The sequence below is a fragment of the Crocodylus siamensis genome, chromosome 2 (assembly GCF_052110815.1).
Source record: "Crocodylus siamensis isolate JL-2025a chromosome 2, ASM5211081v1, whole genome shotgun sequence".
Lineage (NCBI taxonomy): Eukaryota > Metazoa > Chordata > Crocodylia > Crocodylidae > Crocodylus > Crocodylus siamensis.
In genome coordinates, this window is record NC_143396.1 from 231,874,675 (window position 1) to 231,897,638 (window position 22,964).

The following is a 22,964-nucleotide window of genomic DNA, read 5'->3' on the forward strand; positions in this document are numbered from 1 at the left end:
TCCCTGCAGGACCGGACCAGCGCGGAGTAATCCTCCTTGGAGGTGAATCCCGTCCTCCATCCTTTGCAGGCTTTCCTTTTTAGCCACAGTAGGTCCGCTAGGTCTCTGGAGAGCCAGGGGGGCTGCTGTGCCTTCTTGCTGCCTTTCCTCCCTGTTGGAATAGATTTAGCTTGTGCACTGAGGATCGCTTCCTTGAGAAGCAACCACTCTTCTTGAACTCCCATCTCCCTGGGGTCATGGTTCCTGAGGGCCTGACCAACTAGCCTCTTGAGCTTGTCAAAGTTGGCTTTTCTGAAGTCAAGGACTTCTGTGTTGCTGACTGACTTGCCAGCTTTACGGCGGATGGTGAAGGTGATCAGCTCGTGGTCGCTGTCACCCAACTTCCCATCAATCACTAGGTCGCCGATTAGGTCGTCCCCCGTAGCCAGTACCAGGTCAAGCAGCGCTTTGCCTCTCGTTGGCCCATAGACTTCTTGAGTCAGGTAGAGGTCACCCACGCACGAGAGAAAGCTTTGCGCCCGCTCAGATTTAGCTGAGTGATCTTCCCATGAGATGTCCGGGTAATTGAAGTCACCCATGACAACCAAGGTCCTGGAGCAAGCGGCCTCAGTCAGTTCCCGGGCGAACTCCTGGTCAAGCTCGGGACTTTGAGTGGGAGGTCTGTAGTAGACTCCCACCGTTGTGTCCCTTGTGCCCATAGGTCCCTTTTTGTAGATTCATAAAGATATATTGAACAGGCATTGGAAGTAATTAATTTCATTATTGGAAATACTTTTCCTGTGTTTTCATGAATATGAGAGACAGTGGCTATGTATCCACATTCCAGTGACCTGGGAGAATTCTTCAGGGTTTGTTCTCCTGGTAGAAAAACTTACTCAGAGATGCCTAAACAAACACTTGATTGGTGAGCCCTTAAAGAGCAGAGAGCTTGCAGTGCTGACACTGTGCAGCCAGGACACCCCTGTACACATAAATTAAGATGCCCTACAGGCTCCCTCAGTCTTCCTGACAACAGATGGCAGCATTCCACAGGGCAGCCCTGATTGGCTGACCCAGACTGCTCAGAATCTCCCTGCAGTACAATGTGAGAATCGTGAAGGGGGCATGTTTGGTTTGAGCGGCAAAGTCCAGTGAGTGAGTGACACACTGTCTCCACAGTGGAGAGAGCAAGAAAGTTACCATGCGATGCTATAGGACTGTGCTATGGCTTCTCTCAGAAGGATAAAAACCTCTCCTGAGAGTGTTTTAACACTGATTATTCCCAGGTTTTCTTCCAGAGCAGCTGTTTTTGCTCTGGGAGAAAAAAATCCTGATCATCTGTACACTCATGGCTTCTTCTGGGAGTGCAGCAACTACCCCAGGAGAAATTGAATGTCTGTTCATGGCCAGTGACTGACCTGCCTTTCTATCCAAGACAGACCCAGATCTAAGGTAAAACCTTTGAATAAGGATGTAAAATATTGCACGTTAAGAACAGTCCGCCCCTTATTACAACTACCAATATTTGGGGGGGGCAAAACATTGTTGTCACATAATTCAGAATCAGACTAAAATTTTTTGCAAATTCATGTCAATTTCACCAAGTGGTGTTTTATTCATTTCATTTCAGGATTTTCTAAATGAAATGTTTCTCTTTTACTTTTGAAAGGATGCATTGCTTTGAACGGTATATTTATTTTATTTTTTAAATAAAACATTTGAAAGGAAAATAGAACGTTTCAGTTAACTGCAGGATCTATTTTTTATTTGTTTTATTTATTTAAAAAAATGAAAATGTGTTGCTTTGATTAAAAATTATTTTTTCCTTAATTTTTTTGTTCAGAACTGAAAAAATAGTATTTACACAGCTGTACCTTGTGTCTTAAAAGGTACCCAAAACTGAGGAAGTTCTCTGCTGTCTATTAATTTGATTTTGTGTATATTAGTAGGACAGCACTGTCAGCTAGAAATGCGCCCTGCAGTGCTAAGGCAACTCAGCCATGGTGAAAAACCTTTGCCTTATCATCAGAAGCATAACAGAACTATGAGTAATAAACAGCTTGGGATTCTAGAAAAATAAATCTTGCTGGGCTAATATGGTTGAGCATGAGTGTGGGTGTGTGTGTGTGTACGTGCACATATGTGTGCCTACAGAATTAGCAGATAAGAGGAATGCATGTACTTGGATTTCATACTACTTCTGAACTGTAATTAAAAAATTGATTTGGATAAAAATGTTGTCATGTTGCCTGAAACCTGAATGAGAGATCACAGAAAAAGCACAGCTGTAAAGAGTAGCAGGTACCTGGTGATTTGAGCTGAGGAGTCACATTTGGGTATGTGCTGTTGGCTGAAGAAACTGACATACCTGATCACATAATTCAATTGGCCATTAGGCTTGGGAGGACTTTGACTTGATATGGGGAAAAAAACAAATAGTGTTATTGATATCACGTGACGATAATGAAGTATTTGCTGCTACAACACTAAGTAAGGAAAAAGTGAAACCTCAGTTACTAAGGCATGAGTATTTGTAGGCAATGACTTGTCAGAAATAAAAAACTATGCTATGAAAGGACTGGTAGGGGAAAAAAGGATTTTTATATAGATCAAAAAGGGATAAGGGCAGGGGATGCTACTAAGGATTAAAAACTGGGTTGATGAGATCAGCTGAGAAGTGCAAGGCAATTAACCCCACAGAGAACTATACCTACCTAATATCACTGGGAAGTGAGGGAACTGTTTTCACATCCCCCTCATATTACTTAAGAGCAAGGACTAGTCTGCCTGGGGTGTCCCCCAAAAATGCTTCAGCCCCCTGTCTCTTGGGTGTTCTGAGGTAAGATCCTTCAGTCTCTGCTGCTGGGGCCATTCCACTCTGTACAGGAAAAGCAGGCCTGCTGAAGTGCCTTATTGATTTAGCTGTTTTGGTCAGTGCAATGTCTGACATTTTGCCTCGGTTCCCAGAAGCCTGCTGTGTAGCCTTCAATAATGAAGCAGTTTGTACACAGAGCGTCCATTCCTATGTTGTTCTGGTCTGTTGGGAGTGCTGTCTCATGTGCTCTGCACATGGTGTATCTTCTTATCCAGTCTTTGATATATGTGCATGGTTGAGTACCCTATATCTCTGGCTTTCCAGATGTGGTTCTATTCCAGAATGGCTCCAGTGTGTTCTGGAGAGGTCTGTTCTTAGTGATGTAAGCAGTGGGGTTTGGCTGGTCTTGTCTTGCATGCTTATCTTATCTGGATAGTTCAGTTATTCTTGGGAAGCAGGTGTGACTTCTTGCCTGATCTCTGGCCATCCTGGTTGAATGAAGCACTTGTAAATCTTTAGATTCAGCTTTATTTTTGTTGTTGTTCAATATTATTCTTTCATGTTCAATATCTAAGCATAAAAAGAGAGAGGGCTGACAGTGTGGGTGGGTGGGGGCTTCTGGGTGGGGGCTTCGTCTCCTCTGTTTTAGGAGTGCAGTTGTCTGTTCAGACCTGGTCTCCATAGATCTTTTCCCATTAGCACATAAAAGTCCAGATTCTTTGTTGAGGCTAACTGCAAGCTTGAGCTTTCCAGAAACACATCTGACAAAGTAGGTTGTTTCCTACAAAAGCTCATGCAGCTCTGAGCTAATTAGCTGATATGGCCCCTGGTAGATGTTACACTTCAGACGTGATTAACCAATTAATCGTGTCTTAAATAGTAAACTGGCCACAAGTTCATTCAATTAACGACGCAATAAAACAGGGAATAAACCACAAAATTATTACACAAAATAATAATCTCAACCATACCCTATTACAGAAGTTACAGAATTATTACAAAGTTGTTACAAACTATGTGTAATAATAACCTTGGCTTGTTCGAATCATGGCATAAATTGAATGCATGGCTAGGTTGATCAGCTGATCTAGCTCCCAGCCTCAGGAGTTCATGGAGCCCTTTGCTCCTGTACCCTTCTGAAACTGGGCGCGCCAGTCAGTTGTGATGAGGCAGTTCCAGCTTCAGGAGCACATTGTTCAGTTTGTCTAATAAGTTATCAGATTTACCCAAAGAACCATGCTTGCCTAAAGTTTCTAGTCATACAAAAAACTAGAACTCTTGGTTCCAAAATGATACCTTTATTAGACCAACTGGAAAATGGCAAGAAAATGTATGTCTTTTTGTCTCAGACCAGCATGGCTACCAAGTACACCCCTGAAACATGGAAGATGCTGAATTTCAGCCGATTTTGGATTTTAAACTTCATTGCAGAACAACAAGGAAGTTTTTTTGCCTCCCTGCCTGCCATCTGACACCTCCAGGGAAGGAATTCTACTTGATCTACACATCAAAGAGCTACTCAGCACAGCTCACAAAGACACTCATGGACCCAGAGGGACAGACTTGGATCTTCAGCTCCCTCTGTGCAAAAATGAAGTTTATTTCCTACCTATGGGGACTTTTTACCATCTTGTACCATCTACACTTTTCCCAGAGCCTGATGAAGGGACTTTGATCCTAAAAGCTTGCAGAAAAGGACAATTTTCTTGCCATTTGCCAGTTGGTCTAATAAAAAGTATCATTTTGGAACAAGAGTTCTAGTTTTTTATATGTCTTTTTGTCTCAGACCAACACAGCTACCAAGTACACCCCTAAAGTTTCTAGTAGCATTCTACAAGGCTCAGTTCTAGCCTCTCGGCTATTTAGAATTTTTGTTAATGATCACAAGTCATAAAATTGTAACAAGCAGAGCTGGAAGGGACCTCAAAAGGTACCAAGTTAGAAGTGGTACCAGAATAACCCCCATGCCACGCCCGGGACTCTTTGCTATGGTAAACACAGCCCTGCCATAGAAGCCAGGCAGCCTGCTCCCAGTAGTGTATGGGGAGAGGGGTTGAACAGAATGGCACCCCACCTGGATATTTGTAATGGTAGGATGCAGCTCCTCACCCAGTAGCATATGGGAGGGACAGCAAAAAAGGCACCAGGGGTAGCTTGTGCCTTGGCTCTTCCCCCATCCTCTCTCCTGCTCTCCAGTGGTCTGCACTTTTTCTGAGGTATAGCTGGAGCTCTCTATACTTCTGCATAACCATGTGGAAGAGAACATGTTATTAAAACTGCTAAAGTTCTGTGGAGGACACAAAGATTAGGGAAGTGTTTAATAATGAAGAGAACTGGTTACTGATACAGAAAGATCTGGATTGCACGTAAACTGGGCACAAACAAGTAACATGTGTTTCAGCATGGTCAAATGTAAAGCCATACATCTAGGAACAAAGAATACCGTCCATGTGTGGAGGAGTCAATTCTGGGAAGCAGTGTCCTGAAAAATATTTGGAGGTCATGGTGTATAATCAGCTAACATGATCTTACAGTCTGATACTGTGACCAAAGAGCTAATGCAATCCTTGTACAAATAAATAGAAAAATACCACATAGATTATACTAGATTGTGTATTGTATTGTGTCCATTCTTTGAATACAATCCTAGCATTAGCACTTCTACAAAAATATGGAAAAGTGATAAGGGTTGAGAGAAGAGCCATGAGAATGAGTCAAGTGTGAGAAAAACAAGCTGAGTTTCTGAAAGATCCCAGAAACTCAATCTGTGTATTTTACCAAAGAGAAATTTACAAGATAATTTTGTTACAATCTCTAAGCTTCTAGATGGAGACTAGAGGTTTGATGACTGAGTGTGTTCTTTAGTCTGGTCAACAAGAACTAATGACTGAACACTGAAGCTGGAAAAAAAAATAGATCAGAAATAAATGTATATTTTTACCGGTGTTTGGTAATTAATCATAATAATTGCCTAAGCAGTGAAACTTTTCCATTGTTTTTCTAAAAGATGTACTCCAGTGCAGATAGTGTTATGGAACCTGAAACAGGACTCAATACAAGGTAGCCTGTATCATGTAGGTAGTCAGAATATGTGACTACAATAGTCCACTCTGATTTTAAACTGGATAAATCTATTCATTTTCCTGATAAGTAAGCAGCTTACTATTGACAACTGCAGAAAAAAGGAGTTTCCAAATTTATGGAAAATGGTGCAGAAACCTAAAAGTGACAATAATCTGGGCAGAAAATGAGCAATAATAAAGTGACAATAATCTGGGCAGAAAAAGAGCAATAATTTGGGCAGAAAATGTCAAACCCCAGTGGAGCCCTTGCAGAGTCGAAGCAAATAACTGTCAATGGAAAGGAGAAACCCGACAATCAGTCACGTGAAAAAGACTGATGGGTGGCAGCAAGCAGCAAATTACACATGGGTTTCCAAGGTCATATGGATGCAAAATAGATCAGTGCAGTTTCCTCTGCCATAAACAAAATCAACACAATGCACGCAAAAAAGACAAACAGTTTTAGCACAACTGTACCCAAAATGTTACGTCCACTTTCCATTACCACATCATCAGAAAAACATTAACAAATGAAAGGGTCTTGAGAAGTAGTTTAACTAGGGCTGGGTGAGAGGGGCACATTACCCTGGGTGCCAGGTTAACTGGGGATCCAGAATTGCCCCTCACTCCCACAGAGTCTGTACCCTGGCAGCGTACCCCTGTTGGGATCTCCAGTACAGTCCCCAGCTGCTGTTGCTGGAAGAGTAACAGCCGGGGTAGACACTGCATGTGGCAGTGGCAGCAGCTCAGCTGGGGATTGTTTAGGAGTTCCCAGCATGGGTAAGTTTGCTGCTCCCCCCAGCCCTGCTCTCAGACCCACAGACCCCCTCTTCTCTCTCAGAACTGCCTCCCCCTACTCCTGCTTTTCCCCTGCTCTCTTGCAATTTGCCCTGGGCACCGACTGCTTGTTATGTGACTGTTGAGAAGAGGAGGCAAATGAGCAGGGCTACAGGGACTGACTAAAATGAGAAAAAAAAAGAAGTATAGCTTGACTAAACAATGAACTGAAAGGGAATATGTGAATGGTTCTCATCAGGCAAAACTGTGATAAATGGAGGCTGTTAATACTAATGAGGGAAAGAGGTTGTTATTTTGAGTGGTACTGTTAGGAGTAACTGCAAATTGTTAAACTGGATATCAGGAAAAACCTCATGACCACTTGATCCATTAGTCTGCTGACTAGCCTTTCTCCTCGGAAATGGTGAAAACTGTATTGCGTGGCCCTTTTAAAATTGGACTGGATGAAGCACTAGAAAATACTGTCAGGAATGTTTTTTCATAACAGGGAAAGAACTGGGTGATCCTGCACTTATTTATGTATTAGGTTTATATTCATATGCTAAAAGAGGTTCATGGGGGACTTATAAGTTATAATAAAAGTCAGATTGCAAAGATAAAAATATTAAACTAAAATCATGTACTAGAACAAGCTCCCTAGACAACGCCCCAAAACTTAAACCGACCTGTTGAAGATCTGCCCACATAAATAGCTTTTAAAACACTTCCAGAAAATGTCTAGGCCCAGGCTTTGATGGACCACAAGGGGGAGGCAGGTCCAGGGCTAAGGAGTGATTACTGAGAATGACCTTGCTTGTGTTTTTGCCAAATGAGTTTGGTGCACAGATGGTATTTGCCTCAAGTCATAAGGCAGCTTGTGGAAAGCAGCATGGAGTGTGCACGAGTATGCTGCCAAGTACAGTAAGTTTACCTTTAAGACATACCATCATCATAAGTTCCTTTGTACTATGCTGAAGTATAGGGCAAGAAATGCAGTGTCTAACTTGTACAGATCCCTGCATGCTTTTTCTGTAAGGTAAAGTAGAAAATTTGAGTTGCATTTTAGTGCTGGAGGTTCCTGGACATTGCAGTCTAGTATAGATGTGATAGATTTGTGTCACAGTGTTGAAAGGTTGAAAGGTCCCATGTTTTTACTTTGATACAGGAGGACATGTTTACATTTCCCCTCTTGTTTGCTGATCCCTGTATGTGCTTTAAAGGCAGATTTGACTTTTGCAGTGTATTATCACAACTTTGCTTCATTCTTGTCTTCCTTCCACCTTTCATTTAACTCAAATTAGTACCACTGCTGCTCTACGTTTGATATTTTGGGGGGCAGTAAATAAGAGATGGCCCTGAGGTTTTGTTGGTGTTGCAATCCACACTTACAGGGAGTGACTTAATGGGCCATTATCTTGGGTTACTGGAAACATCTTCTAAGTCACTAGCAGTGAAGGAGAGCGCATAATGCCTTCTGCTCGTTTCTGTGTAGGGTAGATATCATGTACACCCACAAGCACTGAAAGATTAGGAGATCTGTAAGAGGTAAAATGTGAGTTCAAACTGGATTAAGTTTTGAAAAACTTTGGTCTGCATCTCTTGGATAGCTTTGTCTATTGTATGTCATTCTGTACATGATAAAAACCAGGGATCTGCACTCACTAGAAAAGAAAATTGTTGGGACACAAATTTGCTCTTCCTCCTCCTTGTAGTCCATCAAAGCCTGTGTTAGAGTATAGAGCAGCTCCTATACCTGTCACTGAAATGACTCTTCCTCTTTTCTCCAAATGAATTGTGCCTCAGTGAGTTTTCCAAAAGCGTCTGTCTTTCTTCCACCTTGTCTGCCACAAGCTCAGCAAACAGCATGTTCGCAGAGTTGGACGTTGGAAACATGTCCGGGCCTGAGTGTCTGAACCTTCCTCTGGCTTCCTGCCTGCACAGAACAGAATGTTGCTGAATGTGTGAGTGGTGGATAATATAATTTATTAGACTGAGTTCCACACAGACTTCTTTCTGGCTCTTTTCTCACTCTAGAGCAATAATCCAGACCTGGAATAAATGGAATTCTGTATTTAGTAGGAAAAATAAAGGGCAGCTCAGGGATGTTTGTAGGGGGGTAAGTTTCAGGAACACTGATCTATGATGAGATGTTATCAAGAGAAGCGTCTAGAGCAGGACATCTACTGGGCTTCTGTACATGTCATGGATCCCATGATGTTTATGTTATTTCAAAAATGTACATGAAGCTAAATATTTTAAGATCAGAGCATGTGAGTGACAAACTTCACAAAGAGCCTTCGGGGAAGTAAACTCTTAGGCAGCAGCAATATTTAAGGAACATAGGAGGTAAGCATAAATTGATAGCTCACAAGGTACAAAAATACAAGCTGGCTGTGAGCTCCTGATTTCCAGAGGGCTTTGAGATCTCCTGTCCAGGTAAAAAGTCTTTTAAATTTGGAGATCCGGGTTTTGTTTTTCAATAGGAACTTGATTGTTCTATTATCCATCTGTCTCTTGATAGTTTTATTTAAAAAAAAACAAACCATCTCTTCCCTCAGAATGAGCCTTGATATATTTTTGGTTCTGTGTTTCCTTGAAAAGTCAAGTTCCATAAAGGAAAGTTTTTGCATTGCTCTGAAATAGTTGAACAGGTAGGTAGACCAATAACTGTCATGAAATACCACCTGCATTCTTTATGATAATCTCCATATCACAAGCAGAGATCCCCAAAACCAAGATCCTTGAAAATTTTGGACATAGTGTGAACATCATGGGATCCTCAGCTGTTAATCTGTGGAGACAAAGGGCATATCAACACTGCCTCAGTACACTGCTAGGAAGCTCTGTGTGCTACCTTCTGAAATGGAAGTCACGTATCCATTTTAATGCAGCACTGGTTGCACACCAATAAGTTATCTCCTTTCTTGGGGAGATGGCAAGCATATATAGCCTTTGAGGTGGATAGATATGACAAAAGGATTTATGATTGACATGGTATGAAGGAATGAATAAGGATGAGGACAGATGGAACAATTAGAGGGGTATCAAATTATACTGGGGTAAACTGTTCTGTTCTCTGGCTCCGGGGGTGGGTGGGTGGGGGGCAGCTGTTTCCTGGTTTCATGAAGAAGGGATGCACAGGGGGGTATAGGGGTCTCTTGACTATGGCAGGGGTTCTCTGGGAGAGTGGAGGTGGAGCAGCAGGGCAGTACTCACTAATAGTTTGTCCTGTTCTCCCTGTATGGAGGAAGGCAATGGAATACTTTGGGATTCTGGAGGACCCAGGGGTCCCCTATCATGCTCTGTAGTGTATGCACACAAACTGAATGGAGTCATTTCTAAATAGTACCTTATTTCAACAGGTAGTCTTTTGGAGCACTTTGGCCTTTTTGGAGCACTTCAAAGGGTGTGCAGCTGACCTTTTGAAGCACTCCAAAGGCATTTGGAATGTTTCAAAGATGGCATTTGTCCGTGGCCTAAATCTGTTTTATTCAGGTCCAGACTTATGGTGGTTTTAATTCACTTATAGTGGTATTGGAGTAGACAGATGTATCAGTTATATTTGGAACAGCTGATGGATGCTCCTGAGCAGTAAGTCCTCCTTCCCTTTAGAAGTGGTTAAAACCCATGTCTGTCGGCAGCCTAATGTGGCTAACTATAGACTAATTAACATTGGAGAAGAGAAAACACATGCAGCTGGGACACTGGTAGAAACTAGCATGAGGCAAATAAAAGGACGCTACTTAAGTTTGGCTTTGAAAACATTTTGGCTCGGAACGTTACTTAAGGTTGGACTTAATTTATAGCAATAAAGAAAAATATTTTGTTTGTAGTGTACTAGAAAGCTTTTATCAGCATGATTTAGCATTTTTAGCATTTTACAGTGAAACTACTTAAGTAATCTTTCAGAACTGTGAACCTCAGCCTGTGAAGAACAAAGTGTTCATTGGTGACTTCCAGAAAACCAGTGAGTCAGTGTGTCCTCTCCCTTGTACTAGGTTGCTTCTACAGTTACATATGCTTGTTGGGCAGGGACAGATGAATTGATTCAATCTTTGCAGGTTAGTCTATCCTGCTAAGGTTGAACTGATTTGTAATAGTACAGACATTCCTTGTGGACTGAGGAAATGTGGGCACATGCCTGCAGTTGCTCAGGCCAGGAGCAGGGGAGGCACTAGAGTGTGCTCTCAGCTGCAGGGAAGCTGTGGTTGGGGGGGCATGGCCCGCTTGGGCAGTAGATTTGGCTGAACTGGCCAGAGAGAGGTTTAATTCCCCTGTCCTTGTCCCACTGGCAGGGACCCTAGCCAGGTCTGCTGGGTGCTGCTCCCTTGCTGCTGCAGGGGCAGGCCAGCATGGCCCCTGAAGCAGAAGGGGCAGGGAGGAGAGTTATTTCCCTCTCTACCTCCACTGTCCCTGGGGGACTGCAGCCGAGTCTGCCCATCCTGACTACTGCCACCCCACTCACTACCTGCTTGGGGCAAGTGGCGGAATAAACCCCTTCAGGTCCCTGCTGGTTGGATAGGGAGGGGGTAATTAAACCCCTCTCTGGTCAGACCCCCACCCCTGTCTGTCCCTGCTTGTCTCTGCTTGGATGGGGAGCAGCGGGGCAAGGCCAGGCCTGCTGGACTGCAGCAGAGAGCCCAGCCCAGATAACATGCCAGGACACTGAGGGACTCAGGTTTAAGTTAAACCAGGAAGGGGTCTGGGACAGACATTGCATAAACCAGTTTGAACTTAGTCAGTTAAGTCTGATACTACATTCAACCAGGTTTATCTCAAACCGGTTTCAGCCATTTTGAAACTGGTTTATGTGCACTGAATGTCTGTTCTGTTACATGTTTAAACCAGTTCCTGATCACTTAAACTGGTTCATGTGTAATATCTGTCCCTAACCATTGTGTACATGTGTGTATAGGAAGACGCATATATCTATATACTATGGTAGGCAGGCAGGTATACAGTTGCCATATAAGAAGGTCATCACTGATGCATGCTCCTGAGCAGTAAGTCCTCCTTTCCCCTTAGAAGTGGTTAAAATCCATGTCTGTCAGCAGCCTACTGTAGCTAATAAATATAATAAAAAGGATGTTGCAATGTAAATTATACTGCTGTAGCATATTCATCTTTCAGGTGGTAAGTACTGTGAGGAGACAGCACTGGACAAGCACTGTATTGACATTGTATAATAAAGTCTATAAGGTGCACATCTGCCTAACTTTAGTTAACAGGGCTAATTACCTGTCTTTGCTCATTGTATAATAAAGGCAAGTTTGTATGCATAGTATTGCTCCAACATGGGCTTGACTGGGTGGATGCTTGTGTTTTAACATAATAGGAGCCCCAAGAATTTTAATCCTAGATTAAGGTAGATAAATGTTAAAACTTTCCCCCTTTTATTGTTGCTTTGTTACAGTTGCGGCCCTCTGCTCTGGATCATATGTGAAAAACATTTCTTTGCTGAATCCCCCTCCAAGCCTGTCTGCTGGTAGAGAATGGAAGATACCATCTGATAGGCCTCTGGGTCCAGGTACTACAACTCCTGTCCTTAAATCCTTTCTCTCTCTCAAGCAGGATTGAAGAAGTATCTCTATCTCCATGCATGTCTATGGTTACTACAGAGTTGTGCTTCTGATTTTCCTGCTGTAAATGGAACATGCACAAACAGGCCAGGGTAGCCTTAAGGTACTGCCTCTTTCTGAGAAAAAGAAAATACAAGAAAAACGTCTTCTCCATCAACACACTTTGAAAACAGCCAAAGCTGAGTATGTTGAGTTCCTGAAGCCAATCCTAATAGGGCTGATTTTGTCAGCATATAAAAGACAAACTTCATGTCAGCGGGATACAAAAGCTTACAAAACCCAGCAGGGCAGAGTGCCTATGAAAAAGTTAAGATGAACTGGGTTTTCTATGGTGCCAGAAACAGTTGAATAAATGTCCAGGTTTGTGAGGGTTAAGGAAACAATCCAACTGCTCCTAGAAAGGTAGAGATATTTACAAAGGTTTGTGTTTGTGGTGATACCAAAGCTCTGTATTCAGTAGGCTTCTTGATATCCTTATTATTTCCTATCCTCACTCCCACCTTGGTTCTGCTTAGTTAAAATTTATGGCAGGGAAGGTTTCTACATGGGGAGATTCTTGATAAGAAATGGAAAGGCATGTTGTTACTGCTCAGGCTCCAGAGAAGTCTTTTTCCGATAACCACAGTATCGCTGGTGGCCTAAGACACCCATGGTGAGAACTTCCTACTAACAACATCCTCGTAATGCCACCTGCCATTCTTGCAATGTGCACCTCCTCACTTAAGAGTCCTGTCAGTGTTGGCTGGACTCTTGCAGGGTGAATTTGCTCATGGCTGCTTTATGACAACTGAAATTGCTTCCTTTGCTGACTATGGCTATTTTTTTTTGTTCAGTATGTCTCCTCCTATATTACCATATTTCCTTGCATACTGCACCCACCTTTCCCCAAAAATCACTCCAGAATCGGGGTGAGATGAGTCTCAAGTGGAGAACCGGATTTTCTTTGCCAGAATAGAAGCAGGACAATGATGCATTGCAAAGAACTGATGAGCTGCTCTGCAGCAAGTAAGCAGGAGGGGTGGGGGTGGAATCCAGTGTTAACCCTTTTGTTGCTGCTCTGTTTGTTGGCCGAGAGAGAAGTTGGCAGCCATTTTGCAACACAGGTTCTCCATGAAAAAGCCAACCTTAAGCTGTGATGCTGGTAAAATATTTTTTTTCTGCATTCTGCCTTCCAAAGACAAGGTTATGGGTCTTATTGGGCGGGAGGGGTATGCATGAAAATGCGGTAGATTCCCCACCTTCATTCTCATCCTTCTTTTTCCTTTATATTATGTTCATTCTTTGTGTCTCAGTAGTTTAGGAAGCTGCTCAGGAAAGTGATATGCTTGGAAAAAGGTTAACAATTAACTGTCCTTCCCTTGCACTTTAATAAAACCCATTGTCTTGGAAAGCTGGTTCCAAACATACTGGCATCTGCCTTTCATTTCCTTTAAACTGGCAAGGCTGAGACTGGGAGACTGGTGTGTGGCAGCTCAGTGTCTTCGTATACACTGCCTGGGCTTTTGTGCCCTGGAGAAGTCACTCCATCTTTGCTTTACCTTTCAAGTGAGGGTTACATTCAGTGAGCTGATGTCTCACTTGGTGGAGTTAACTGGACATAATAAATAAGGCAACCGTCAATCCTCTGGATCATGGTGTATGTTTAAGGGGTTTAGAGAGGTGATGCTTAAAGTGGTTCGTTTCTCTGGAGGCCACTAAAATCACAGACACACACTCATTAGATGGCACAAAAGGTGTATTTGCAAATAGGGTCAGAGCAGAGTCAAAAACTCAGATTACTCTGAACCCACCAAGGAATTTTGCAGGCTGTATTTATCTTTTTCCTCCTGGGGACGTGTGCAGAAACAGGAACTCTTACAGCATACTTCCGTTTCATACAAGCATACATGTGGTTACATCACTACATACATCGTATGTCTATTATAATTAACTACTTAAGTATGCAGGGCGGAGAGGTAAATATGCATCAGCTAATTAAGCATGCTCAGAGAGTACTATAGGTCACCAAGAGTTTAAACCCCCCCCCTTCAAGGACACAGTCAGTTGAATTCCAGCTTCTGTAATCTGCATGAGAAAGGCTAGGGAGAAGCTGGGGGAGAGTCTGCGATTTAGTATAAGAAAAGCTGTGGCAAGCCTGGGCAAGGAAAAAAGTCCTTGACAGTGTTTCTTTCTTATCGGGTGCAAGATGCAAGCTGTGCATTTCTAACAATACTCCATTTCGAACAATATTCCATTTCTAACAGAGGTGCCTGATGAATCCACTTGTGGCTAACAAGCCCAATTTGGGAGCAACACAACTTGTTACAAATTTCACAGATCCATGCATTGTCTGAATTGGAGTCCAAGTTTACAGCACGATGCCTTCTTCTTTCTCCCTTTGCTTCCATCATTTGGATCAAAGCAGCTTCAAGTTGTGCTCCACCAAGTGCCAGATGTTCCCTCCAGAACTGGACATATTTACCCTTAAAATGAATCATATTTTTAAGTCAGAAGCATTATTGTAATTCCTCTTTGGCTGGTGCTCTCTACTTCCCTATCTTCTGTTTCCAACATGCCCTCTGAAGTATTTCATTAATGCATCCTTGCAACAGAATTCATGGTTGTCTGTCAAGAAACAGTTCTCCTCTTGACTTGATTTGGGTGTGCCGTCATTAGTAGAACATTCATTAACTGTTAGCATCAAAAAGAGTTCTGTCTTTCTTTTCTGTTCAGGGAACTTGTTTCTATGCATAACTCACATATCATGTGAATTTCTTTCAAGGAAGGCAATTTGTTTATTTCACCTGAGCTCATTTAAACGTGTTTCCTTAGCAAAGCCAAACATAAAGACATGAAACCCCCATATCTGTAAATTAATCAAGTTGTTTTTGCTGCTAAATGGAATGGGGAAAAGTATTCTATTTTGAAGGCTTAGGAGATGCTCAGATTCTACAGTGATGGGGCCAGGTACAATCTCAATCAGATCCTTTGTTGCCCTGGGCATATTGGGGGGAGGCACCCAAGGGAATACTTGAGGCTGGGTGGTGTTCAGGACCCAACCAGTGAAGGGAGAGGGCTCTTAGGTCCTGACAGCTGTGTTGCTCCAGCTCTGTAGAGAGACCATACTGGAGTCAAGGCAGCTTTAGGGTCCTGACACCAATGGGGGAAGGCATCTCCCAGCTAAGAGTTAAACCTCTCTCCCTGCTTCACCAAAGATGCTGCCAAATGCCATTCTGAGTGAGGAAATAAATCCCCTAGTTCAGCAGGAAGTAGGGATGCTTTGTCTTCACCCCCTGCTTCTTTTCCCCACAATATTTATCTACTAGGACTAGAGAGCCTCCTTCACAGCACTGTGTAGCTCCCAGCTCCTCTTCACATGGACCAAGCTCATAGCTGTTGGACTAGCAGCTTAGCTGTTTTGATTCCAGCATCCCCCAGTTTCAGTTCCAGCACCCCACCTTAACCTGTGCCTGGGGCTTGTGCCCTCCTCACCCACCCCTTCTTATATTAGTGATCTCTCTGGATGATTTTGTGTGGGGAGCAATGCTAATCTTTTCATGTTAGTGAGCTCCGCTCTTTGCAGTCTTCACAAAGGTGTTTTGCAGAAAGGATGTAAGCAGGGGAGCAGCTATATGTTATGCATTCCACAATGTACCATTTTAAATTCCCTTTGCACAGCATTTCTCCTGGCATACTACCCCAAGCAAATTCCCACTGCTCCACATCCAAGCCTTTAAAAAATACATTATAAATATGTTTCCTGTGTGTCCTTATGTGCACATGGATAGATGGGAATTTTTCAAGGTGTAGGCAGGCCATGGGAGCATATGTACCTGTGTGCGCACACATTTCAGGTTGATAGATCCCTCTCTTAGACACTGGACTTCTTGGCCAGTTGAGTAATACATCAGGAGAGCCCAGTTCTCTATCTGGTTCTGTTCCTTACCTACTGTGGATTAGTCACTGCGTACCTCTCTCTGTGCCATTCACCACTTTTCTGTTCTGTGGGGCAGGGATGGTCTTGTGCAGTATCTCTATACAGTGCTTCATGCAATGGTCTTGTGCAATATTTCTGTACATTGCCCACACACCAGGCTGTTGGGGTAATCAAGCCTAGGAAATGGAGGAGGTCAGATTAGAAAGTGCAAGTGTCTGTTCTCAATATCCTACTTGCAGAATGTTAAAAGCAAACATCTACAAGTTTGTCTCCCTGATCTCCTTGACAAACACACGTGGGAGGCAGGAAGGGGTGGGCTTTACAATACAGCATTTGACAGGGAGGGAAATCCAAAGTCCATGATACATTTGTATTATATGCGTGTGAATGCTCGCATGGGAACAACCAGGCAGCACAGACTGGTAATATTTAATATTTATGGAGGTTCTTCTGCTAACCACAGTGGGATTTTTTTCTATGGATCATACATTCTTTTCTTGACCTTAAATTCAGCCCTCTCTAAGATTCATGCCATTCCTCCGAAGTTGAGTTTCCAGATTTTGTTTTTTTGTTTTGTTTTGAACAATGATTTAAGGAGACAAAAAGAGAACTCCTCAGTGTTCCCAGTTTTTACATTAGCTTGTGTAACCTGGGTATACCCAAAGGTGTGCCCTATTCTCAATAGGATGGGATGGGTAGGCAGGAAGGCATGCTGTGAGAGGGATGCCAGAATTTTTAGCAGATCCCTCTTTCCCCTATACAGTTAACCCAAGCCCAAAGTTCTTAACTATATTAAATTTATTAAGCTATAATGTACATAAACATAAAACTAAATATCATATACATATATTTACACAGTGAACACTAACCAATAACCAAGGTCAAACCCTAAATAATGCTATTTACAACATCACAATACATTTCAATCACAAAATGTAAAGTGCAAACATGAACAATCTTCATAACATCTATTGCCTTAATATAGTCCCTTTACCCATGGCACAAGATAGTCTTTCTTCCAATGGGGTCCCTTGGGGGGTGTCCAGGAAGCACCAGGGGCCCCTCCCCTTAGGGTCTTGACTAGGTGGGGGGGGGCTGCTCACTCAGCCCCTTCTTGGGGTTTGCCAACCCCAAATGTCTGTCCCCTGTGGGACCCAAGGGCCCAATAACTCACGCTCCCTCAGGTGGCAGTGTTCAGGGCACAGCTCAATGGGGTCTCCTATGCTGGAGCGCCTCTCCAGGCCTCTCCTACGCCACAGGGCTCTTTTCCACCCTGTGCCCAGTCTGGGCACCGAGGGCTCAGCTCCTGCACCACTGCTGCTGGCTCCTGGGTCTCAGGCTGCAGCACTATTATTTGCCCATGCCCTGGGTCAGCCTCACGCCAGGTGGCTAACCCAAGCAACCTCCACTGCTCCCTGGCTCCCAAGGCTTGGGCCCATGCACCGCCCTGCGCACTGTGGGACCTGGCTTGCTGGGAGATGAGGCCTAAGCCACCTCACTGCAGGCCCCAAGGCCCTACTGGGGTTGCAGGCTCAAGCCGCTGCTTGTGGCTCCCAAAGCCTGGGCTCCGTGCACTGAACCGTGCACCACCATGGGCCCAAGCAGTCTCACACTGCTCCCAGGGCCGCTTCTCCAGTGGCAGCTTCAGGAGCCTTGGGCCTATTGCCTGCTGGGGGAGAGCTCCCAGCTTTTCTTGGCTGCGCTCTTCTTGAGTCCTTCGCTGCATCTGCCCCTCGTGCTGGGCACGCAGCTCCAGGGCTCCGCCCCTGCAGTCCTCCGGACCTGACAGTTTACAGTCTTCAATCAGGTCCAGGGGAGCTCTTCTCCCCCTCCCCTCAGGAAAGGGGCGTGACTTTATTTCTCCTGCTGCCTCCTGATTGGTGGATGGGCTCCACTAATCAAAACAGCAGGATCTCAAGCTCTGAAAGATGAGCCTGCTACACTTGCAACTTTTAAACATTGATGCAACTCACAAATGGCTTGTCCAAAGCACTTCCTCAATAGTTCCTTGCAAACAGACCACTGACTCGATAGAAGCAATATTGCCCTTAGCCCCCAAGCAGGACATGGGCCTTTGACAAGCTGTAGAAAAACCCACTTACAAATAAATCCTAAACTTATGTCATGTTCCCCATACTATTTAGCCCTTGAGGTCAGAACGCATACATGCTGGGTCTGAGGCTGCTTCTGCATCTCCTGGCCTATGCAGAACAAGGGGATCCATACATGGGAAATGACCCTTGCTCTGATCCAAGAGTGGTTTCCCAAGCCACACACCCAGCTCCATGTTACCAGCTATGGAATTAGCTCCTACCTCTGTTGCCATAGTGTGTCAGTTGCAGTGCAGATGCACTTTTACTTCCAGGATGACCATTGTCCAACAATCCAACCGTACATCAAACTGTTTCTTGCTGTGTAAATGATCCTAGACATTCCTTTCCATTTCCCTCACACCTCAGCTCAGATCATCTTTCTCCATTGCCCTTGAAGGCCCTTCCCATATGTCAGGTGCATCCAAATTCCTATTTTCTAGACAAGCTTCTTACTCCTCTCTCAGACAGTGAAACTTCCCAACACAGAACCTTTGTACATCTGGAGCAAGTTGGGAAAATCATTTGCTTGCCATTGTGCAGGTGTCCCTTGTATTTACTTTATTATCTAGATCAGATAAATGAAAACAAAACAATACATAGCTGCGTGGCTGTATATCTCAAGGTAGGAACTGACTTGCTCTGATATCTGTGATTGCATGTTCAAGAGTTGGTAAGACTTTTTAGTGCAATAATTTTTCATAAACATTGGCTTTAAAAATGTTTTATGAAAATAGTTTTGGATTTGTTGTTACTGAATCTTCAGTTAGCTGTCTCAGATGTAGTACTGTAGCACAATAGATTCAGAGATTGTCTTCATTGTGTATTCTTTGCATACACGCAGAGAAGTGTATGTAAAATACACTATAGGGTGCATCCAGACAAGCGTGAATGTTTGGTTCCCCAGGGACAAGTAGTGGTAGGGTCTGGGGGCTGCAGCAGCAGCAATTGTGCTGCACAGAGCCTGGCCAGCAACCACAGTGCAGCTCCAGGCGGCCCGGCTCAGCTTGGCTTGGCTTTTGAGCAGTGCACAGTGCTCGCTCATATGTTGCTCCACCTTCTTTTTCTATGGGTTTTTTCAACCCCGGGTCCCTGGATATTTGGGGTCAAAAAAGCAAGGAAAAAAGGTGGAGCAGCACGTGAATGAGCAGCATGTCTTTGCAGCATGGAGAACATCTAAATGTGCGTATATGGTGCTGCAGATGTGTTTGCGGTGCCACATACCGCACTGCCGCGCTTATCCAGATGCAGCCTATATGTGCTTTATATATTTACTGCTACTGATAATGGGAATATACTCTCTATCCTGCTTAAACAAGTAGGTGAACAATTAATAACATGATCAGTCCTACTGCTGGCTCCAGTGTATAACTGCTGATCAGTGGGTGTGAATTCACGACTTGAGGTGCACCACAGGGTTACATAGTTGCATATTAACATTCTGTACATTTCATGCATTCACCTACAGTCTTAATTAGTTTTTAAAATGTAATTCTAGCACAATTCATTTGTAAATGATGGATGCTTATCTACTCTGGATAGTACAGTAAATACTACCTGTAGTACAGTGACCTCCCACAGGAAATTCTTAGTTAATATATGGTTAAGGTTGGGGATTTAAACGCAAAAAAGATTTGCATTTAAGAAGCTTGAGTCTTGCTCTGCTTCTGTTTACCTGTTCACCCATCTGTTGCTGTTACTCTAATAATCTTAATTCCTTCCATAAAAACTGTTTTCCTTTCTGCCTAGAAATGAATCTCTCCATGAAAAACAGTGAATAGGATGCTATTTATACGGAATGTCAGCACTCTCAAATAGAAATACTTCTTCTCTTACTACGTGCATATATGAAATACAGTCATACACACACACAGAGCCCCAGGGATCTTTAATTGTTACTGTAATTTACTACTACTACTACTGTTGTTGTTATTATTTATATAGCATACTTAAAATATATAAAATATATATCATGTACACTGGTAATTTTAATTTATAATGATAATAATAAAAAGATATCCCAGATGGAATATCAGCCCATCATATTTTTCCATCTCCTTGTATGTAGGAGAGAATTATGCAGCTGATGTCCCTTCATGGAGACTGTAGTAGACTGATGAGGCAGCAGTGAATTAATTCTTTTCAGGTTTATAATATCTGGTTATGAAAAATATCTGGGCCAGAATACTTTAACATTTTGAATCTACATGGACTGGAGTGTTCACATTGGGAGGGTTTCTCTCCTCTTGTCTTGGAGTTCTGTTGCACATGGAGAGGAGGTTGTCTCCATTATTCCTGTTCCCAAAGTGACCTCTGTTCTACCTCATGCAGGCTTGCTTCCATGCTGGTGCAGTTCTCTTGGATGTCTCCCTGTTGAGCGTTATACTTGCAAGCAGGTCAGGCGCTCAGCTAGCCTAAACAAGTATTGCACCACCAGTGTGAAAATAGACCAGTTTGCATCAGCCAAGGATGTTCAGGCATTTTTTTCTGAGTTGTCCCTTACCTTCTCTGGCTGGATGTCCACACCACAAAGAATGTCCACACCATGCCCCTGGCACTCTCAGGTAGAGTTGCATGCACCACATCTGGAAATGTGAGAGAGAAATGTGCTGTGGGGAGAGGTACTCTCTTGTGTCTGGACAGAAAGGTCTCAAGAACAGCATGCTGTGTAGCAGTCTTGGGGGACATCCCTTGAGTGGCTTCACCACTGCATCTCTGGTTTGGGGAATGTGAGTAGAAGCAGTGGATAGGGCATGTTGTAGCATATCCTTCCTCAAGAGGACCTTCTATGTGGTGTAGGTATACCAGAATCTCCAGGTCTTTCCTTTGATTCTTTCTATCTTACAGAGGTGGTTCCAGACTGATTAGATCTACTTATTAGCATCTTGGACTGATGTCCTTCTTGGAGCTAGTTAAGGCAGCTGTAAAATGTTTTCTCTCTGGTTCGTATTACAGAAACTTCTTGTAACATTGGGTCAGGCTGCTCTTGGATAACATCTGTGGATGCTTCTAGAAAACCAGACTGGGTACCATCTTCAGTGGGTGTCTTGGTGCCACAGGAGCAGCGACAGCTTCTGGAGAACAGTTCATCCATTGGAGACATAGAAGGTAGGCAGAATTCTAGTTCATTCCTAAAAGAATACAAATGTGCATACACACATGTCTGTGACCAGCCACCCTTCACCTTCTCAAACTGCTGAACTCAATTTACCAGCCTACATGGAGTCCCACTGTAGATTCTAGAAGACATCCCACTAAGAACTGTATGTATTATAAAAAAATCCATCAGTTATTCTTGTGCATGTCTCACACACTGGAACTGAGAATATTATATAGCTATATCTAGCACCTACAGTGTGGCAGCCCTGCTCATAATGTAGTGTGGTATGAAGCAAGATATATTGACAACAGGAGGGTTTTATGCCACACATATCCGAAATGCAGGGGATATAGTCTCAAAGGCCCAATGATAAAGGTAAATAACTTATTTTGTATCCTTAGCGTGCAGTGTATCTGTTACCATAGAGAACCAGACCCTGAGAAATGCAATGGTCCTACCACTCCTGGTATGGCTACTTGGATATGCAGGTCCTAGGCCTGCTCAAGGGAAGTACATCTGTACTCAACCTGCTGGACAATCAGCAGCAATCAGCATATTACTGATCATCCTGCAAGGCTTTCCTGCAAGTTCCCCAGCACTTGCAGCTCCCTTTGATTTTAGTGGTTGGCTCCCAAGTACTTACCATGTCTTAGGATATGGCCCATGACCATTATGTTCTTTTGAATACAGTTGCACTCCTGTTGAAATCTTTAACAAAATTCTTATCGACTTTAGACGGACCCAGTCCAACCCTTTATGAATTAGTTTTATGCCCATCCAGATCAGAAAATGCCACTCTAACTAGAGGGTGAGTGTTCATGATACTCAGGCCCTCTACACAGCTAAATGACCCCTTATATTAATTTTCTTATCTGTGTTTGAAGTAGGTTTCTAACTACCATTTTATCCATCACATCCTCTCTCCTTTTTCTTTCTTACTACCCTTTGATTCTTCTCTGCTTTCCTCCTTTCTTCTCTGCTCTTTCACTCAACCTTTTCTTTCACTTTTTAAAAATGTATTCTCCTTTCATTTATATTATTTCCTTCTCTCTTGTCCTTTCTCCCTCCCTTTTCCTCTTTTCATATTCTCTCTCCACTTTTTTTCTCCTTTCCAGCCGGAGACATTCTTCTCCTGAATGCTAACAGGCCCTCGGATAGATGTGAGTTCAGTCTACGTAGCCCTGTCCTGCCCAGGAGCTCAGAGTCCTGCATGCTGGAGCTGGTCATATATTTACCTGGAGCTGCTCCCGTTCCCCAGGGACTCACAGTCAAAGTCCGGCACATGGACACAAACCAGGAGATAGTCATCCCTCTGAGAGTTGGACAGGAAAAGGATGGCTGGTAAGTTCATCTGCCTGCGGCTAGTTAGACTTAGCACTGAGGGTTGGTTTCTTCACTGCTTTGGGTTTTAACAGCATCTGTTCTTCTCTGTTCTCAAGATCATTATGTCTGCAAACACTTGGGACTGAAACAGGAACTTAAAGAGCTAAAGACCCAGGCTCTGAAACTGATGACTGTGTCACACTCATTCCCCATGGAGTAGGCACAGAAGAAAACATATAATGTAGTGTAGGTTACAATTCCTCCAAAACATTTACCCCGTTTTTTCCCTGTGTCTCCCTCATTAGTACTGAGGTGATATGCCA

General features: G+C 43.4%; 1 protein-coding gene across 1 annotated transcript in view; it reads left to right on the forward strand.

The window, feature by feature from the left end:
* The window catches only part of LTK (leukocyte receptor tyrosine kinase), a 177,915-nt gene that overhangs the window by 61,693 nt on the left and 93,258 nt on the right, over positions 1–22,964 (forward strand). The window contains exons 2-4 of the mRNA XM_090033393.1: positions 12,047–12,160; positions 21,174–21,326; positions 22,434–22,659. Coding sequence (XP_089889519.1) covers positions 12,047–12,160; positions 21,174–21,326; positions 22,434–22,659 — 493 coding nt within the window. The remainder of the gene's footprint in view (positions 1–12,046; positions 12,161–21,173; positions 21,327–22,433; positions 22,660–22,964) is intronic.